Source organism: Mastigoproctus giganteus, chromosome 1 (genome assembly GCF_048544385.1).
Source record: "Mastigoproctus giganteus isolate SK-2022 chromosome 1, ASM4854438v1, whole genome shotgun sequence".
Taxonomy (NCBI): Eukaryota; Metazoa; Arthropoda; class Arachnida; order Uropygi; family Thelyphonidae; genus Mastigoproctus; species Mastigoproctus giganteus.
The window spans coordinates 19,922,387-19,941,196 of record NC_143575.1 but is presented as its reverse complement, the minus strand read 5'-3'; the positions used below and the strand labels follow the sequence as shown (position 1 = coordinate 19,941,196).

The 18,810-nt window shown below is 36.7% G+C and overlaps 1 protein-coding gene across 1 annotated transcript in view; it reads right to left on the bottom strand.

Annotated features, from left to right (window-relative positions):
* Positions 1-645: 645 nt before the first annotated feature.
* Positions 646-18,810, bottom strand: part of Sgt1 (suppressor of G2 allele of skp1) — a 131,750-nt gene continuing 113,585 nt past the window's right edge. The window contains exons 11-12 of the mRNA XM_090379074.1: positions 7,040-7,236; positions 646-929 (exon numbers count right to left, since the gene is read on the bottom strand). Of these exons, the coding sequence (XP_090235200.1) occupies positions 822-929; positions 7,040-7,236 (305 nt within the window). The 3' untranslated portion in view covers positions 646-821. The remainder of the gene's footprint in view (positions 930-7,039; positions 7,237-18,810) is intronic.

The following is an 18,810-nucleotide window of genomic DNA, read 5'->3' as shown; positions in this document are numbered from 1 at the left end:
ATGTATAGTTTAAAGTGTTGCACAGTGAAACATTAATTATTATCATACAAACAGTATGCTAAAATAGGGATATTAACAAAATATTTATAAGGTAATTATTAATTTCTCAGTGCAACAACAGTTCATTTAATTTCTTTCTTCATATTTTGTTATCAAAATAACACTCAGTTATCCTAGCACTGCAGAACTGAAAAACAGTCTTAGCTTTAATTTGTTTAAACTTTCTTTAACGCAAATATGTTAATTGCTTATTTAAATATGTAGAGTATATCTTATGTTGGAGTTTATTTATGTGATATCCTATGTTATTGGCAAATGAAAATATGCAATTAGACTTTGATACTCAGTTTACTTTGCAAAGAAATATTAATAGAAAGCATCAAGATTCTGGTTTTTCTTCACTTGTAACTGTGGATGAATTTGAATCTCAATTTCACAAGCCAATCTGATTTTTATGCAAAATATGGAAATTAAGGAAAGTAAAATGTAGGGAACCCTCTAGGTAATTAAAAATAAAAATTACTGGAGTAAGTGCTTAAGCAGCTTAAATTAAAAAGAAAAAAAAAAGCAATAATTTAAAAATACAATATATTATAAGCCTAAGAATAATTCTGAAAATTTTAATGTATAAAAAAATATATGAAACATGGAAATAGATTCCACTCAATCATTAATTTTGTATATCGAACAGTGCACTTGCAGAAGTAATTAGGATGTTTCTATTTTTCGGATGATTTTTCCCTTTTCATTCAAACAAGAAAACTTATGAACACTTCGAAATTTAGTAGCTTGTAATTTCATAGTTTCTAAGAGTACATGCACTATTTTTCCCACTTCTTCCACTCCATGCCATCAGGTGGTTTTATTTCTACATTCTTAGTTGAAACTTCTTGCCAGTTGGTACTAAGCACTGTGCCACCAGATTCCATCTGAAAAAGGAATATTTTACTTTTTATCAGAATATAGTGAAGACTTATAAAACAGTATTTGTGTCCGTTTCAATAATTTCCAATTTTACGTAAAACAGAATCTGCTTTCATGTAAAGATAAAATACAATAATATTCACAGTACTAGGGGCTGTGTATATTCATTTAATTGGCTACACAGAAGCAAGATGGATAAGGAAGTCAAATAAGAGCACTAAACTAGTTTTTTTTGGAGAAAAATAAAAGTAATTTAACAAGAATTTTATTGATTTAAACATACAATGTGCATATCAATTTACTCCTTGAACTGTGAATCAGTCTCAATTTATATACCAGGAATTAGCATAGTCACATGATGCAAGAAAGCACGCTTATATAGCATCAGCAAAAAAAAAAAAAATCCCCTTCTCATTTCACCCATTCACTCGCTCCAAATGTTTGTCTAGTTCTGCCCTGAATCTATTTAAGCTATCAACTTCTACAACGACAGATGAAGGTTTGTTCCAGCAATCAACCACCTGCTGGCTAAAGGCAAACTTCCACACATCTATCCTGCAACTGTCTTTCTTCAATTTGATTTGCCCACAGGCAATTATTCTGAGCAAGAGGAAGAATCCCATTAGCACTGAACATGCTCAAGCCATTCAAGGTTTTATACACCTCAATCAGATCACCTCGCAGGTGCCTAGTCTCCAGACACTAATTTGCAAAACTGAAGCCTTTCTTCCTAAGAGCAACCCTTTGTTCCATTCACTAATCTTGTTGCCATTCTCTGCACTCATTCCAGAAGCTCTACATCCTTCTTAAAACGAGGCCTCCAGAGCTGTATACAGTACTCAAGGTGTCCCCTGACCATTGCCTTATACAAGGGGATAAATCGCCTCCTTATCCCTGCTAGGAAAATTCCTGTACATCACTGACACCACAGCTTTTTTTTTTTTTTTTTTTTTATGAAAACCCCAAACACGAAAGGTATCAAAACCTATAGTACTTAGTACCGTGCATGGGTTGAAGGAGAAGTATGGGGGGAGGGGGATGCCGGAAACTTTGCTCTAGAGGCTAAACATGAGTTTCACCACTTCAAGCCTCCAATAAGCAAAGTGGTGGTATTTCATCGGTTGATGGAAGTCATCTACTACCTACAAGAGCTACTCTTGCAGACCGTCAGCACTGCTCAGAAAACTTCATATCTGCCTGCACAATTATTCCCAGGTCCTTTTCATTCTCTACCACTGTCAGTGTAAAACCACATAGTTAATGTTACTCTGGGGTTACTGCTGCCCATATGAAACTTGAAACTGAAGTTTAATGTTAAACTTCAGTTTCCATGTTAAATATTAATGCCATGTTAAACTTCAATGTTAAACTTCACCTGCACAACTTGTCTAGATCCTCTTGCAGCAGAGTACTGTCAGTGTCAATTTAAAATCGAGAGGTTGAATCTTGTGGATTTCCTGCATTATAGTTTTCCTTATTCAGGATTTCCTTATAGCAATTTAAAACTGGTAGAAACCAATCTCTGTTGCAATGAGAAAGATCTCTCTGCATTTGGGTACTCACCTAAAAGCTCCTTCACCATTTCCCAATTCTTGAGATCGATCCGTGTTGAAGTTCTTACTTTCTTCTTCTCCATCAGGCAACTAACTCCTTTGAGTTACCTTGAATCTACCAAACTGAACTAGGTCTTGAGTGTTTTACTTTCCAGAAGAAACAACCATAAATTTTACTCCACAAGGCTAATTCCAAATTTAACCAATTACCCAGCTGAAAAGTCCTGTCCTGTCTCTCCCTGAAGAATTCAGACTCTCCCAACGCTGTGGATTCTTTCTACATGAAGGAAGCCATTGATTCCTTCATGTAGAATTTGCACAGGTGATTGTAATGTTGTCTATTGCATTCTCGACATTTAAGGGTTTTCAAAATTCCCTTAAAGTGGGCTTTTTTCTCCATCAATGGCCTCCAAGCATTTAGTGAATGTGATCATATGGTAAAAAAAAAAAAAGAAAAGAAAGTAAACTGCAGCCATTATCAACCCACTGCAGTATAGAAGCCTCTTCAATGATTCATGTTGAGGGGAAATAAATCAATCTGCCATGCCAGCCCAGTGCAGATTGGCAAATTGACTGTATTTAGCAGCAGGGGCTTGTTGTTATTTGGTTTTAGGAGCATTAGCAACTAAGGCCATATTGCTCCGGGTACATGCGGTGGTCATTCCCTGACCTTTCCGCATCCTCCGTATGTGGTGGTCACAGGTTCGAACCCTGGTCTAATCAAGAAGCGTGTGCTTCGCACTGCAGCAGGGGTTTGAACACCGGTCTACTCAAAGAGTGTCCTACTGTACTCCCACTCCTGACCACTTGGCTACGCAGCCTTCTCATATGGTAGTATCACTTGAAATTGCATTCTGATGGCTCCAAGACAGATTTTGTACTGGGGAGGAAACAAGATGTTAATTTGGCTATTGACATTTGGTTTAGATCTGTTGATTGACAACATCAATGTTTAAATTTGCATTTTGTTTGTTTGCTTATTTAATCTATACAGGGTGGTGGCCATCACAAACTTTTTACTTAAATTTATCTGATTCATTACTATCAGGTTAGATTATATATAAGGACATCCACTGGCTCTTTACTGGTTAGCAACCAATGGCTGAAATATAATCTTTTTTTTGGAGATCACAAGGATTGACGATCCAAGGTGTAAACTTAAACCAGGGGTTCTCAAGGTGGGCAAAAATTTTTTTGGGGGGGGAAGGGTGGGCAAAAATCATGGGTATTACAATGGTTTATGGCCCTCCAAAGTCCAATCCTAACCAATGACATCTTATTCCTTAATATTTAATTTACGAAAGGAAAACCGCTCATTGGGGTTTTCTTTTCCCCTGAGACAACTGATTTTTAACATACAGGCAGTTCCCGACTTTACAAGTTAATTCATTCCTAAAACGAAGAATAAAACGAAAAATCGTAAAGCTGGAATTTATTTCTCATATACATAATGTTAAAAATAGATGTTACATTCTCAACAATGAAATTAGCTAGCTAATTAGTGTGTTTAAACAATGATTGATTTATCGAAAGAAATGAAAACTTAGCCTGTAAAAATTAAGCAAATTATAATATTAAAGAAATTATTTATGACTTACAAATGTTAAAGAATGTTTATGCTTCATCATCATCGACTAAATGCACACTCATTGATCACTCATTATTGGCTCGGCACTCTGTTTGTTGTACAAGGAGTAGTCTTCTTCAGAAATGCTTCAAGAGGCATTTATTTCCAAGATAATCCTCTCTTTTCTTTATAAATTTCAATAGCATCCATAAGCATTTTTTAGCGGAACGGACTAACTGCAACTAACACGATTTTTATGGAGTAACAAGTTTACGAAGCTTAAAAAAAAAAAAGAATGAAGAGAAGATTCTGAAAATTTATTTATTTTTTTTATACAACTGAAGATTCCAGTAAAGGGCAAACACATTTCACCATAATAACATGAAAACCCACAATTCCAGCTATCGGTATTTTCCCAAATGCAAAACAGAGTTTACTACCCACTTGTAATTGCCTGCAGTAAAAGAAAAGCCCAACAAACCAGAAAGTGCAAATTGTTTTATGGTCATGACTTCCAGAGACTTGCTTTAGAAACATATCACAAAGCCACTCAGAGTTGGTTCTAATAACATATGATAACGATGAAAGTGTAGTGCGTTTAATGATTTGAATTGGTAACTAATACAATTTACACTATAAAAAACTACCTTTAGGGAGTTATATAGTAAAAATTTGAACTTAGAGGTTGTGGAATGAATTACCAAAAAGCAGTGTTATTGGGTATACATTACGATATTTTTGCAATACGATGGCAACAGATTAATATCGTAAAGGGTACACTGTATTGTATAGCTACGCGCACATGGGTTCGAAATGTGGTATCTATGAGTGTTTAAACATTCATTTTTTGCAATTAATGTTCATATTTTCAATTTTGTTGATACTTGAGGGGGGGGGAAAAAACCCCTCATAAAGCGAGAACTGCCTGTATATACAGGGTGATTCACTACCAGTGCAACCAACTTGCAGGAGGTGTAGGGGGCACAAAGACAAATCGGAATCACATAGCATTGCAGGATCCAAAATGCCTTCGTCATGCAGTAGAGGACATTGAACGGGAGGTCGCGTGAACAGCGATCCCACTGGAAGTCAGCATTTGCGAACCAGTTCCCGAGGGAGTAGGATGGACGAGTATTCAAACGTTGAACTGGCCGACGTGCGCCTTGCGTATGGAGCTGCGGACTGTAACGGGCGTGCCGCTCTGCGCTTGTACCAAGAATGTTTCCTGCACAGGCGTGCTCCCCATCATACGATTTTTGCACATGTACACAGAAGGTTACGTGAAACTGGTTGTTTCACGAGAGGTACCATGAATCGAGAGCGAACGACGAGGACGCCAGACAATGAGGAGAATGTCCTACGTCTTGCAGAAGGCAATCCGAGTACAAGTACTCAAGCGATAGGCCAACGATTGGGTATTTCCCAATCTACTGTATGGAGAATACTGTCAACAAACCAAATGAGTTCATACCATCTGCAACGCATCCAATCATTGGAGCCTGCGGATTATCCACTCCGGAGGACTTTTGCTACTTGGTTTCTTCAACAGAAACGGTTCGCAAATGCTGACTTCCAGCAGGATCGCTATTCACGCAACCTCCCATTCAACGTCCTCTACTGCATGACGAAGGCATTTTGGACCCTGCAATGCTATGTGATTCCGATTTGTCTTTGTGCCCCCTACACCTCCTGCAAGTTGGTCGCACTGGTAGTGAATCACCCTGTACATATATTTTTTTTTATTTTAGCATGACATCCTATGTAATGAGTACAGCATCTAACTTGTTATTAATACAGGTCGACCATCACTAATCCGGCCATCGGTAATCCGATTCCACCGCTAATTCGGACATAATTTCTGCAAACGTAATTTCAAATTTCCCGGTTCAGCGCACCAATCTGCCACTACTGTTTTGGTGGCGTTGGTTGCAGCATCAGCTGTTGGCACGAACTCTTAAACACTGGCAAGCCATTCCCACTTGTTTTTCTGCATTTATTATTATAACCTTCTCACATTTAGCCCCAGCCATAGTTCCAATGTATAAAGGAAGAGCCTCTCGTGGTGTAACGCACAAACACCGTACATTGTCCATTACAGATAAAGTTGAACTTCTGAAAAACTCGACAGCAGTGTGTCTGTGAGAAGTTTAACTCTGCTTAATTGTAAATTCCAGCAATTTCTCTCAGTTCCTCTTATCTTAGTAATCTTCTTTTAGCCATTGCGTTTTAGATTTTTTTTTTTTTTTTTCCCTTTACAACACACTTAATACAAACTTGCAGAAAAATACAACACAATATGATGGATAATACAGCGTGCTAACGAACTTGTTTTCACAAAATCTCTAACAATACTGACAAACGCATTGCAACATTTGAGAGTTTATTTTATAGTAATTAGTTTTATTGCAGGGCTTGCCGCAAGTGCAATAAACTAATCATAAACGACCTTCATATGTATGCCGTAATAGCATCACACACATGTGGCCGACATGGCTTTTCAAGAAATAAAGTAACCAACACGTGTGGCCACATATATGCGACATAAAAGACATATTTTAAGCGAAAAAAACAACACTGATAGTACAATATTTATTTTAGAATTACTAACCAAATTATTTCCTAAATATTTTTTGGCCCCTGGGTAATTTTTGTCTTAAACTAGCTTGGCAGTCAACATGTTAAAGGTAGAAGGTAGTGGTGAGCTGTTGGGTAAAATCTATGTGCTAAAATAACCACCGATGATCCGGCAAACTCAGTAATCCGGCACCCCACAGGTCCTAACGCTGCCGGATTAGTGATGGTTGACCTGTACCTCAATTAATTAAAATTGAATGTCTTTATATATTACATTCTTTTATAGCTGCTTTGTATTTGATGTAAATTTATAATGTATTCTATAAATTATCTTATGAATCTGTTCCATCAGGGCAGTGTGTGTTCCTGGGAATGGGGATTTTTTTTTTTTTTTTAAAAGAACAAAAAAGATATTACTCACATAAGATTTGTTCATTGCCCTTTTAACTTCATCTGAGCCCTCAGAATAAATCTTCTGAAACAGCTGGTTTAATGCTGCTTCTCCTTCAAGCTTTTCATCAGCTTCCTCTTTTTTGATATCAACAACAATTTTGTCCCAGTCTCTTTTTTGAGGGTAAGAGGAAGGATAACTTGCAACACTTTGACATATGTCACCATCTGAAATTATCATCATTTATTAATTTTATAATACTGTATTTGCAAATATATAACATTTTTATATTTAATTATCAGTCACATCACAAACCTTTTTTTATAATCACTGTCCACTTATATTAAAAAATAAAACTGAGGGGAAAAAAAAACTTGAGAAAATTACGATGATAGAAATATATGAAGTCTTCATTTGCACACTTTCAGCTGTAATAAAACTGATTTTATATTTTAATTAACTGAACTAATTTCAGTTAATTAATTAGTTGACTAATTTCAGTGAAAGGATAGGTTTTTCTATGTACATATATTCGTTTATTACAAAATTCAGTTGACATGTATTAATAAGTTTGTTTTCACCCTGTGAGAAATATTTTTATTTTGTACGTTTAATACAAATCTTGGTACAGCTGTCTGATTATTGCCCCTATTATGGTGCCCTACTTTCCAAAGGATGGCACTGACTTGTTAAAATTACTTTTGTGTAAACAAAATCAGTTTATGGTATCTACAACATAAGTTCACTCTGCAAAACATCTTTCTGAAGGATGAGCTGTTAAATTAACAAAGGAATAAAAATGGTTTTTCTAAATCGTTTATATACACTCCCCCACTCTCTATGGGATTAAGGTCAGTTGCAATTGTTACACCAGTTCAAAGTGTCTTTTGCTACAGTATACACTAATCTATTTTTTTGTGCCATTTTATCTGAGCTGATATCTTTTTTGGAACTTGTCATTATATTAATTTAAAATTTGTTTATATTAAATCTTATCTAGCAGTTGTTGTTGTTTTGGATTTTAGGAGCATTAGCAGCTAAGGCCATATTGCTCCGGGGATATGCAGTGGTCATGGGCTCGAACCCTGGTCTAATCAAGAAGTGTGTGCTACGACGCACTGCTGCTCCTGCCCACCTGGCTACGGAGGCACCTTATCTAGCAGTGTTATGGTGACAAAACGTAAATGGACAGAATTAAGCCTGGAAATTAAACTAAAAATTATAAAAGAGGCTGATAGGATGGATCAGAGTAAAATGGACATTGCAAAGGAATATAACGTAGTGTATATACAGTACTCAAGGTGTGGCCTGACCATTGCCTTATACAAGGAGATAATCACCTCCTTATCCCTGCAGAAAATTTCCTGTATATCATTGACAAGACACCATGAGCTACTCTTTCAGACTGTCTGCACTGCTCAGAAAATTTCATATCTGCCTGCACAATTACCCCCAGGTCCTTTTCATTCTCTACCACTGTCAGTGTGGTACCACAGAGTTGATACGTTACTCTCTGATTACTGCTTCCCATATGTAGTACTTTACATTTATCAATGTTAAACTTCATTTGCCACCTCTCAGCCCATCTGCTCAACTTTTCTAGATCCTGTTGCAGCAGTGTACTGTCATTAACAATCCTGCCAACCTTCGTATCGTCTGCAAACTTGGACACTACGCCTGATATACCATCATCAATGTCATTTATAAATACAGAAAACAACAATTAACCCAACACTGAACCCTGAGGGACTCCACTAATAACATTAGTCCATGAATAGCAGTGTCCATTGACTATCACTCTGTCTTCTCCCACTCAACCATCCTTTTATCCATAGCAGCAATTTGCTTTCAATGCCATACTGCTCCAATTTGTGCAGCAGTCTTCCATGTGAAACAGTATCAAAGGCCTTTCTAAGTTCCAAATACACAATATCAAAGTTATTCTTTGCATCCAGTTCCTTTGTGATTACATCATAGTATCTAATCAAATTGGTCAGAGAAGATTTCCCCTTAACAAACCCATGATGTATAACTGAAGTCTTGCCTAGATGATCCTGCAATGCTTCTTTAACCAGTGCCTCCATTAATTTCCCTGGAACAAAAGTTAAACTAACAGGTCTGTAATTACCTGTGTCTCCCTTTGATCCTCCTTTGTGGATTGAGGTCACATTTGTACTTCTCCAGTACATGGGTACTTACCCTGAGTATAGGGATGCTCTCATAATTATGGCTAAGGGCTTGCTTACTTCCCTTGCCGTTTGTTTGTTATTTGGTTTTAAGGAGCATTAGCAACTAAGGCCATATTGCTCTGGGAATATGCGGTGGTCATTCCCTGACTTTTCTGCATCCTCCGTATTTGGTGGTGACGGGCTTGAACCACAGTCTAATCAAGAAGCCTGTGCTATGCACTGCTGCTCCTTCCCAACTGGCTATGGAGGCGTGCTTCCCTTGCCGCCTGCTTTAATATAACTGGATAGATTCCATCCACCCCAGGTGCTTTTCTTATGTTTATCTTCAACAATTTCTCCTCCTCTTTACTCTCAGTTATTATAAGGTTATCTAGCTTACTGCCAGAGTTTAATACACCTCTGGCATTCCCCTCCCTGAATAACTCCTCATGTGTGAATGTAGATGCAAAATATTCATTTAGTTTGTTAGCTACTTGAGCAGGATCATCAACAGTTGAACCATCGATATCAGGTGGACCAATCTGATTCATCCCCTTCCTTCTACAGTTTACATAAGTAAAGAACTCTTTGCTGTTTTTCTTTGCATCCTTTGCCAAAATTTCTTGTAATCTGCCTTCGCCTGCCTAACCTCCTTTGTGACTGGGTTACAGACCAGCTTATATCTATCATAGGCTTCCATGTCACCTGTTAATTTATATGTATCCCATGCATTTTTCTTCTCTCTCACATGTCTAATTAGTTCATCTGACATCCATTTAAGCCTAAATCTTGAACAATATTTCTTTGTTGATATGAAAAGATTAATTCTTTGAATGCTTCCCATTTTGAATTTGCTGTTGGTAACATCATCAGTTGGTCCGACCGTACAGAATTTAAATACTGTCTCAGCCCACAGTAGTCACCTTTATGAAAGGAAAAACCCTTCCCTTTACCCTTGATGGTAGTTACCTCTTTGAGTAAATCTCACATCAGCACACTGTGATCACTGCCACCGAGTGGTTCCTTTATCTGCAGATTCTTGATGCATGAAGAATCACTACTGATAATCAGATCAAGAGTATTACTCCCTCTAGTTGCCTCCCAAACATGCTGCTGTAGAAAACAATCATCCAATAAATCCACAAAAGCCTTGCTAGTGTGTGAATGACCAACCCAAATTCCAGTCAATCTCTGGGAAATTAAAATCCCCCATTATAAGACAATGATTTACTGGCCCACTATTTCTCTGCACAATTGCTCGTTATACTCATCAGATTCATTAGGCCTATAACGCACACCTACTCTCATTTTTCCTTTCCCAGTGCTTATGTCACACGAAACAGACTCAACATTGCATTGTCCACCAACATCAATTGGATGCACTTCCTTAGATTTTATGTGTTTCTTAACTAACAGCATAACTCCTCCTGCCTTCCTGTCCTATCAATCCTTTCTGTACACATTGCACTCCACAAATTCCAATTCTGCATTGCTTATGTCTGTGTGACACCACGTCTCTGATATCCCAACAATATTTGTCTTTGATTTCTTGACTAGCACTTCAAGCTCACCGAAAATTATAATCCTAGCATTGGTGTACATGCAAGTATACATGCACCTGTTTCTACTCTTAGTTACCCTAACACCACAGCCCATGTATTTACTTGTTCCACTATGACTCCCAGCAGTTCTGGAAATCCCCATTACCTTGCTTTCCAGGCTGCTGCTCAATTGTGTTTCAATAGAAGTAGTGCAAGAATCACTTTTACCTCTGCCAGCGGCTACTGTTAATCTATTAATCCGTGTGTCCCCCCAAGCTAGCAGTTTTCTGACCTACCTAACTCTGCCTCTATAGCATCAGAAAATATTCTTGCACCCTTTCTATTTAAGTGTATCCCATCCCTGTAGAAGCAGTCACTCCTGTTAAAAAGCACAGATCAGTCTGAGAAAAATTCTACCCCTTGAGCCTTGCACAATCTCTCCAGGGCCGAATTGATTGACGAGGCTCTCATCATATACTCCCTCCTATCGTGTCTGAGCAGAATTGCAGACAATTTCAAATTCAACACTAACTCACGGAAGGACAGGGCATCCATCCTTTCCTTTCCTTTAAGCTCTCATAGGCCCATAACAATGCTGAGTTAGCACCCGATTTCCTCACACTCATTGCATTGTGCACACACAGACATTCCCCTTGGCAATATCATGTCCTGTTCCTAATTGCTCCACATACATCAAACAACATTTTAAAAGGCTGTGATTCAGAGGACAACTGCCCCCAACTCAGTGCTTCCCTGAGCCACAGCACTCCCATTAGCTTGAGCCTTTTGCTTTGTTGCTCTGGTCTGATACATGATTTCGATTCAATTTCAAATAAAATTTCAATTTCGCTACAAAAATAAAACCCTAAACCTGTACCCCAATGCAGTTGTAACACTATACAGGGTGATTCACTACCAGTGCGACAAACTTGCAGGAGGTGTAGGGGACACAAAGACGAATCGGAATCACATAGCATTGGAGGGTCCGAAATGCCTTCGTCACGTGGTAGAGGACGTTGAACAGGAGGTCGCGTGAACAGCGATCCTGCTGGAAGTCAGCATTTGCGAATCGGTTCCCGAGGCAGTAGGATGGACAAGTATTCAAACGTTGAACTAGCTGACATGCACCTCGCGTATGGAGCTGCATACTGTAATGGGCGTGCAGCTCTGCGCTTGTACCAGGAATGTTTCCCGCACAGGCGTGCTTCCTCATATGATTTTTGCATGTGTGCACAGAAGGTTACGTGAGACTGGTTGTTTCACGAGAGGTACCATGAATCGAGAGCGAATGACGAGGACGCCAGACAATGAGGAGAATATCCTACGTCTTGCAGAAAGCAATCCGAGTATGAGTACTCGAGTGATAGGCCAACGATTGGGTATTTCCCAATCCACTGTACGGCGGATACTGTCAGCAAACCAAATGAGTTCATACCATCTGCAAGGCATCCAATCATTGGAGCCTGCGGATTATCCATTCCGGAGGACTTTTGCTACTTCAACAAACTGTTCGCAAATGCTAACTTCCAGCAGGATCCCTGTTCACGCGACCTCCCGTTCAATGTCCTCTACCACATGACGAAGACATTTTGGACCCTACAATGCTATGTGATTCCGATTCATCTTTGTGCCCCCCTACACTTCCTGCAAGTCTGTCGCACTGGTAGTCAATCACCCTGTGTGTGTGTGTGTGTGCGCGCGCACTATAACTTATCTAATTATGGCATATCTAACGTCCGATGTAATGTTCTATCTCACGATTGTATTAATCGATTCGTTCTATATTTAACATGTAATATTTTATGTTATTTTATACGCCGTAATATTACGATTCTATATACAAATGTATATATATATATATATATTTTTTTTTTTTCAGTATAGAGTATTATGTCCGAGTTACATTATATGACTTTCGTATCTCCTATCAAGTTATATGTATTAATTTATAATGTTACGTTTGCCAAATCTAGGTCATTATATATATTTAGTTAAATAAGTACAATTTAATTAACAATGAAATTTAATAAGATTAATAAATTTTACTGATTAATTGATAATACTATCCTATACTAAGCTAACAGGTTTCTAATATAGTGCTACGTGTTTCAATCTAGTTTTAGATTAAACCTTATACTATCTGGTTTGGGATATAATGTTGTATAGTATAACAATGGCGGCAAGTTATGAACGGTAAATTTACGTATACTAAGTATTAATTAACTTTCAAAATCGCTATCTAAATTCAAAATAAACCAAGGAGTTTGACTAGGTCTATAAGCTACTTATAGAAATAATTTAATATAACAATTAAATCAATAAAACGGCTAAATATAATTAAACTTAGCGTTCGCAGGAGCTACAAAATCTTGTCCAACACGTGGATTGGATACCCTTACCAATAGGAGAGCTGCTGAACACCAAGCAAAGAGATGTGTCTGTTACCAGCAACAGCAAAAGTGAAGAAACGTGCGCACACACACGTAAAAAAAGATGCCCAAAATGTACTGAGCATAATAGAGAATATGTCGGCCTGCAGTAACGTTGATAATGTCTGTGCTGTAGTTAAAAAAGCATATAGGACAAACTGTGCTCGAACAACATTTGATAACTTCTTTAAATTAGATTAATTTATTAAATAGTTAATGGGTTATACGTCTCCTTTTATATTAAGACATTCTTTTTACTGTGATACTAAAATATTGTGTATATCAATCTATACTGTGCAATTTTTTCATTTCCGTTAATTGCTTTTTTTTCTTAGTTTATCTTACAAATAAAATAAGGTCTTTAAAAAATGTGCTATTCCTATTACTGTATTGTTAGACAAGGCTTTTGTTTTTACCATATTTTATTTTTATTAATTTAAAGTAATTTATTTTTTCATTTATTTTTGATATTAGTATTATTTATTATTCTTAGCTATATAGTATGTAACAAAAAAAAAAGAAAGAAAGAAAAAAAAGGGGGAAAAAAAGGAAAAAATTGACACTTTTGGGGGACCTTGTTACTACAAATCTCATTACAAAAGAAATTTGGTACAGGGGCCCACAAACATATCATTTGCTCATGAAAGCATTAATGAGCACTGCCTTCTTAATTGGACATTTCAGAACCATTTCCTTCAACCTTCTTATAGTTCTACCAATTATATCTATTTGTTAATCTTTTTTTACATTTTGTTTCAGAACAAGCAAATATGTCTTAGTGCAGATGCAGCTTTAAAAAGATGATTATCTGCTCTTGGAAATGACGTGCTCTTTTCTTCCACATTTGCCTACTCTTCCACTGCAAGCTTCTCCCAATTCCACCATTTTCTTTAATTGTTACATAATCGTTGCTTTGTGTACACCAGTTTCAGAGATTTGTGTTTGTTGTTTTTCTACATTTCTTCAGAGTCATAATTTCAGTTGCCTTCTTATAAGTACAGTCAGTCCTCGTATAAGACGTGTTTACACTACACGAATTTGATCATATACGATTTATAAATAGGGGAACGATAGCTTATATAACACGAACCGAATTCGCTTATGCACGATTCGCCTTCGTATTTACAAGAAATGGCAGTCAAACACAGACTCACCCCAACCGAACGCATCATGATAGGAATGAAGAGAAGATTCTGAAAATGTATTTATATTTTTTATATCAGTGAAGGGGAAAACACATTTCACCATAATAAGGTAAAAACCCACACAATTCCAGCTATTGGTATTATCGCAAATGCAATTAGATCGAGCTTACTACCAGTTTATAACAGATTCCACTAGCAGAAACGCAACTAAAATTGTTTTTATTGTTTTATGGTAGTAACCCCTAGAAATGTGCTTTAGTAAAATGTGGAGTGTTAATAGTGTATCTCTGCCTTTACGGTGTTGTTTATTCAGTTGCTACACGCGTGCAGCTTTGTTTATGTGTATCAAGTGTGCCTCCTCGTTTTGTAATTGTGCTTTATTCCCTAAAAATGAGAAAAATACTTAAAAAAGGTGTGAAAATGAAGCGTCCTGGTGAAGACACTGCAGATTCAGAGAGAAAAAGAAAAGCAATATCGATAAACAGAGGCGGACTGGATCAAAAATTCTTACCTGGGAAAATTTGTAGTGGCCAAAATCACACCGGCCTCCGGCCCACCGGGGTTTCCCCGGTAAGGCTTATATGCCAGTCTGCTTCTGTCGATAGAGAAAAAATATGAAATTGTGAAACGCTTTGAGCGAAATGAAAGACCATGTGATATTGCACGTGCTACAGACCTAAATGAGGCAACGCCGAGAATTACAAAGAATGCAGAGAAAATAAAAACAACTTTCATAGCAGGAACAACTCAAAGTGTAATTAAAATCCATTAAATTAAGACAGAATTGGAAGAGATGGAACGGCTGTCATCTCTTTGGATAGAAAATAAAACAAAAAACGAGTTTGCTTACGATAGAAGCAAAAGCATTAGCAATATTTTATGATGTAATAGTCGTAATAAGTATTTTATTCGTAAAAAATACTTACGTATTTTTTATTATTTTATTTTTTATAATTTATATTATAATTAAATATAATATTATAATAATAAAAATATTATAAAAATTATAATATTTTTTATTACGTATTTTAATCATTATAAAATACGTAAGTATTTTATTACGATTATTTATTGTGTTTTGTAATGTTTTGGTTACCAATATGTGTTCAATCTTGGGTGGCTGGCACCTAACCCTATTTTTCCCATAGGGCCTGTTGTTTATATTGCACGATTTTGCATTGCACGAATGTTTCTAGGAACGCAACTATCGTGCTATACGAGGACTGACTGTAATATAAAATTTATCTTCCCTGCTTTTTTTGTGCTGACAACAGCAAAATAAGTGGATCACTTTTGAAAATGAAGCTACTCCTACAATGACTCAGAACAGAGTGTCTTCCAGTATATACAGTTCACGCTGGACCAATACATGTGCACAGGATTAACTTGTGGACTGTGGCTTAATAACTGTCCACACCTGGCCTGTGGGTTTAAAACAAATTTAATGTAGTTAACAATAATGACTGCTATTATTTTGTTCATTAGTATCAATATGCCTTTTGTGTAATTGGTATTTTAGTATCATCTATTAGAATATGAATTTCATAGTTGTGCCCATGACTTTTTCTTCATAACTGAATTTAGCATTTTAAGAGGGGGGGGAAGGTTGAAGTGTACAAACTGCTAATAATTAGTCCAACTTTTTATACATCTTCAGGCAAGACTGTTATATCCTATTGTTTTAAAATCTAGAAAAGAAACTGACATTTGCAGAGTGAAATTCAGTTGTCAGAATGACATTTAGTACAATGTCTAACTTTAGTATGTGTTGGTTGATAAGGCTGCCTCATGTTATAAAAACATTATTACATATTTCTTTGTTAGAGTTATTTACTTGAATAAATTCTAAAGTGCACTAAAATAGTTAATTTTAAAATGACTATCTTTGTGGTTTCTGATAAACATACAATATAATTTCAAAGTGAAATACATTAATTTATTATTCTAATTTCGGAGCTGCCAGGAGAGAATTAATAGGAAAGGGAAACTCAACAGGACATTTGTCTTTTATACTAATGTTATAAAAATATAGAGTATTAGAGGTAATATTAATACATTGGAATAACATTCATTATACTGTGACACTAAAGTCACTTGACAAATGACAAACATTAACTTTACCTAAAATCTACAGTAATTTTGAATTTGAAGAGATGCTTAAAATGTTCTTTGTGAATCATAATGCAGAATACAATAGAGAACATTTTGAATATCTTTACCAGTTCAAAAGTAGAGGATTTATACTGACAACTGAATGCCACAGGTTTTATCCTAACAATTTGTTAACAGCAAGTTAATCTATATTTGGGCTTAAAATTTAACAGGTAATATAAAAGGAATGTAAATTTTATGACACAAAAAGCAATAATATTTTTTACTTTATTTTAAAATAAACATTAGTTAGTGTAGCTGTCTTTTTCAGTCATAAAATCAAACATCACACTGGTATGGCAGAAATGAAAATTTTAATGTAAGAGTTCCAAATGAGTGTTAAACAATTCAAGCATACTGGCAGGCTTTCTTTTAATCCAGCTGACATTTTATGTGGGCTTGATGTAATTTGTTGATCCATAACTAGCAAAAAAATAGTTAGTATGAAAATAAATTAGCATATGATGCAAGAAAAAAAAAATTGAAAAAAAAAAAAAAAAAAAAAACACCTTCCCATTTCATACATTCAGTCACACCAAATGCTTGTTTTCTTCTGCCTTGAACTTATTTAAGTTGTCATCCTCCACTATAGCAGATGGAAGTTTGTTCCAACTATAAACCACTCGCTGGCTAAAGGCAAAATTTCCACACATCTGTTCTACAATTGTTTTTCCTCAATTTGAATTTTGTCTCCTCAGGTGAGTAATCTGAGCAAGAGGAAGAATCCCATCAGTATTGAGCTTGCTCAAGCCATTCAAGGCTTTATACACCTCAATCAGATCACCTTCCAGGTGCCTAGTCTCCAGATGCTGCAATTTGCAGATCTTAAGCCTTTCTTGGTAACAGCAACCCTTTGTTTGATTCACCAATCTCATTGCTCTTCTCTGTACTCATTCCAGCAGCTCTACATCCTTCCTAAATCGAGGCATCCAGACCTATATGCAGTACTCAAGGTGTGGCCTGATCATTGCCTTATACAAGGGGACAATCACCTCTTTATCCCTGCCTTAACACTGACAAGACACCATGAGCTATTCTGGCAGCCTGTCTGCACTGCTCGGAAAACTTCATATCTGACGGCACAATTACCCCCAGATCCTTTTCATTCTCCACTACCTGAGTGAGAACCACACAGTTGGTATGTTACTCAGGGTTATTGCTACCCATATGCAGTACTTTACATTTGTCAATGTTAAAGTTCAGTTGCCACCTCCCAGCCTATCTACATAACTTTTCTAGATCCTGTTGCAGATCCTGTGACACATACAAAAAATGGATGCATTCATACATAATGCTGATGTCACCATCTGGACAGTTATATTGTTGACTACAGTGCAACCCCTTGTTAGTTCTCTCTCTAACCCTCAATCCTCCCCCATCCACCCCTCTGAACCAATTATGGCAGAGAAAAAAAAATGCATGGGACGTATATAAATTATCAGGCGACACAGAACCCTATGGTAAATAAGCTAGTCTGCAATCAAATCACAAAATAAGAAATATTTGGCAAAGGATGCAAAGAAAAAACAGAAAAAAGCTTTACTTATATAAACTCTAAAAGGAGGGGATGAATCAGATTGGTTCAACTGATATCAATGGTTTCACTGTAGATGATCATTCTCAGATAACTGCCAACTAAACTAGTATTTTGCATCTACATTCACACATGAGAATTCATTTGAGGAGGAGAGGGCTACATGTTTATCAAACTAACGGGAAGATAAAATGATTTTGTAATAACTGAGAGCAAAGTGGAGGAGAAATTGCTGTTACACATAAGAAAGGCCCCTGCAGTGGATGGGATTTATTCAGTTATATTAAAGGAGGTAAGCAAATCCTTAGCCATAATTATGAGAGCATTCTGGACTCAGGGGAAATCCCCCACAGATTAGAGATATGCAAATGTATCTCCAATTCACAAAGGTGAATCAAAATGTGACACAAATAATTACAGACCTGTCAGCGTGACTTCTGTTCCAGGGAAAATAATGGAGTCACTGGTTAAAGAAGCATTGCAAGATCATCTAGACAAGACAGCAGTAATAATTCAGACATAGCATGGGTTTTTCAAGGAAAAAAGTCTTGTCTGACCAATTTGATTGGATACTATGATGTGGTTGCAAAGGAACTGGATGCAAAAAATAATTTTGATATCATATACTTGGATTTCAGGAAAGCTTTTGATACTGTTGCACATGGAGGACTGCTGTATAAATTGGAGCGGTATGGCATTAAAGGCAAGTTACTGCAATGGATAAAAGGATGGTTGAGTAGAAGAAGACAGAGTGGTAATCAATGGATACTGCTCTTTGTGGACTAATGTTATTAGTGGTGCTCTCAGGGTTCGGCGTTGGGCCCATTGTTGTT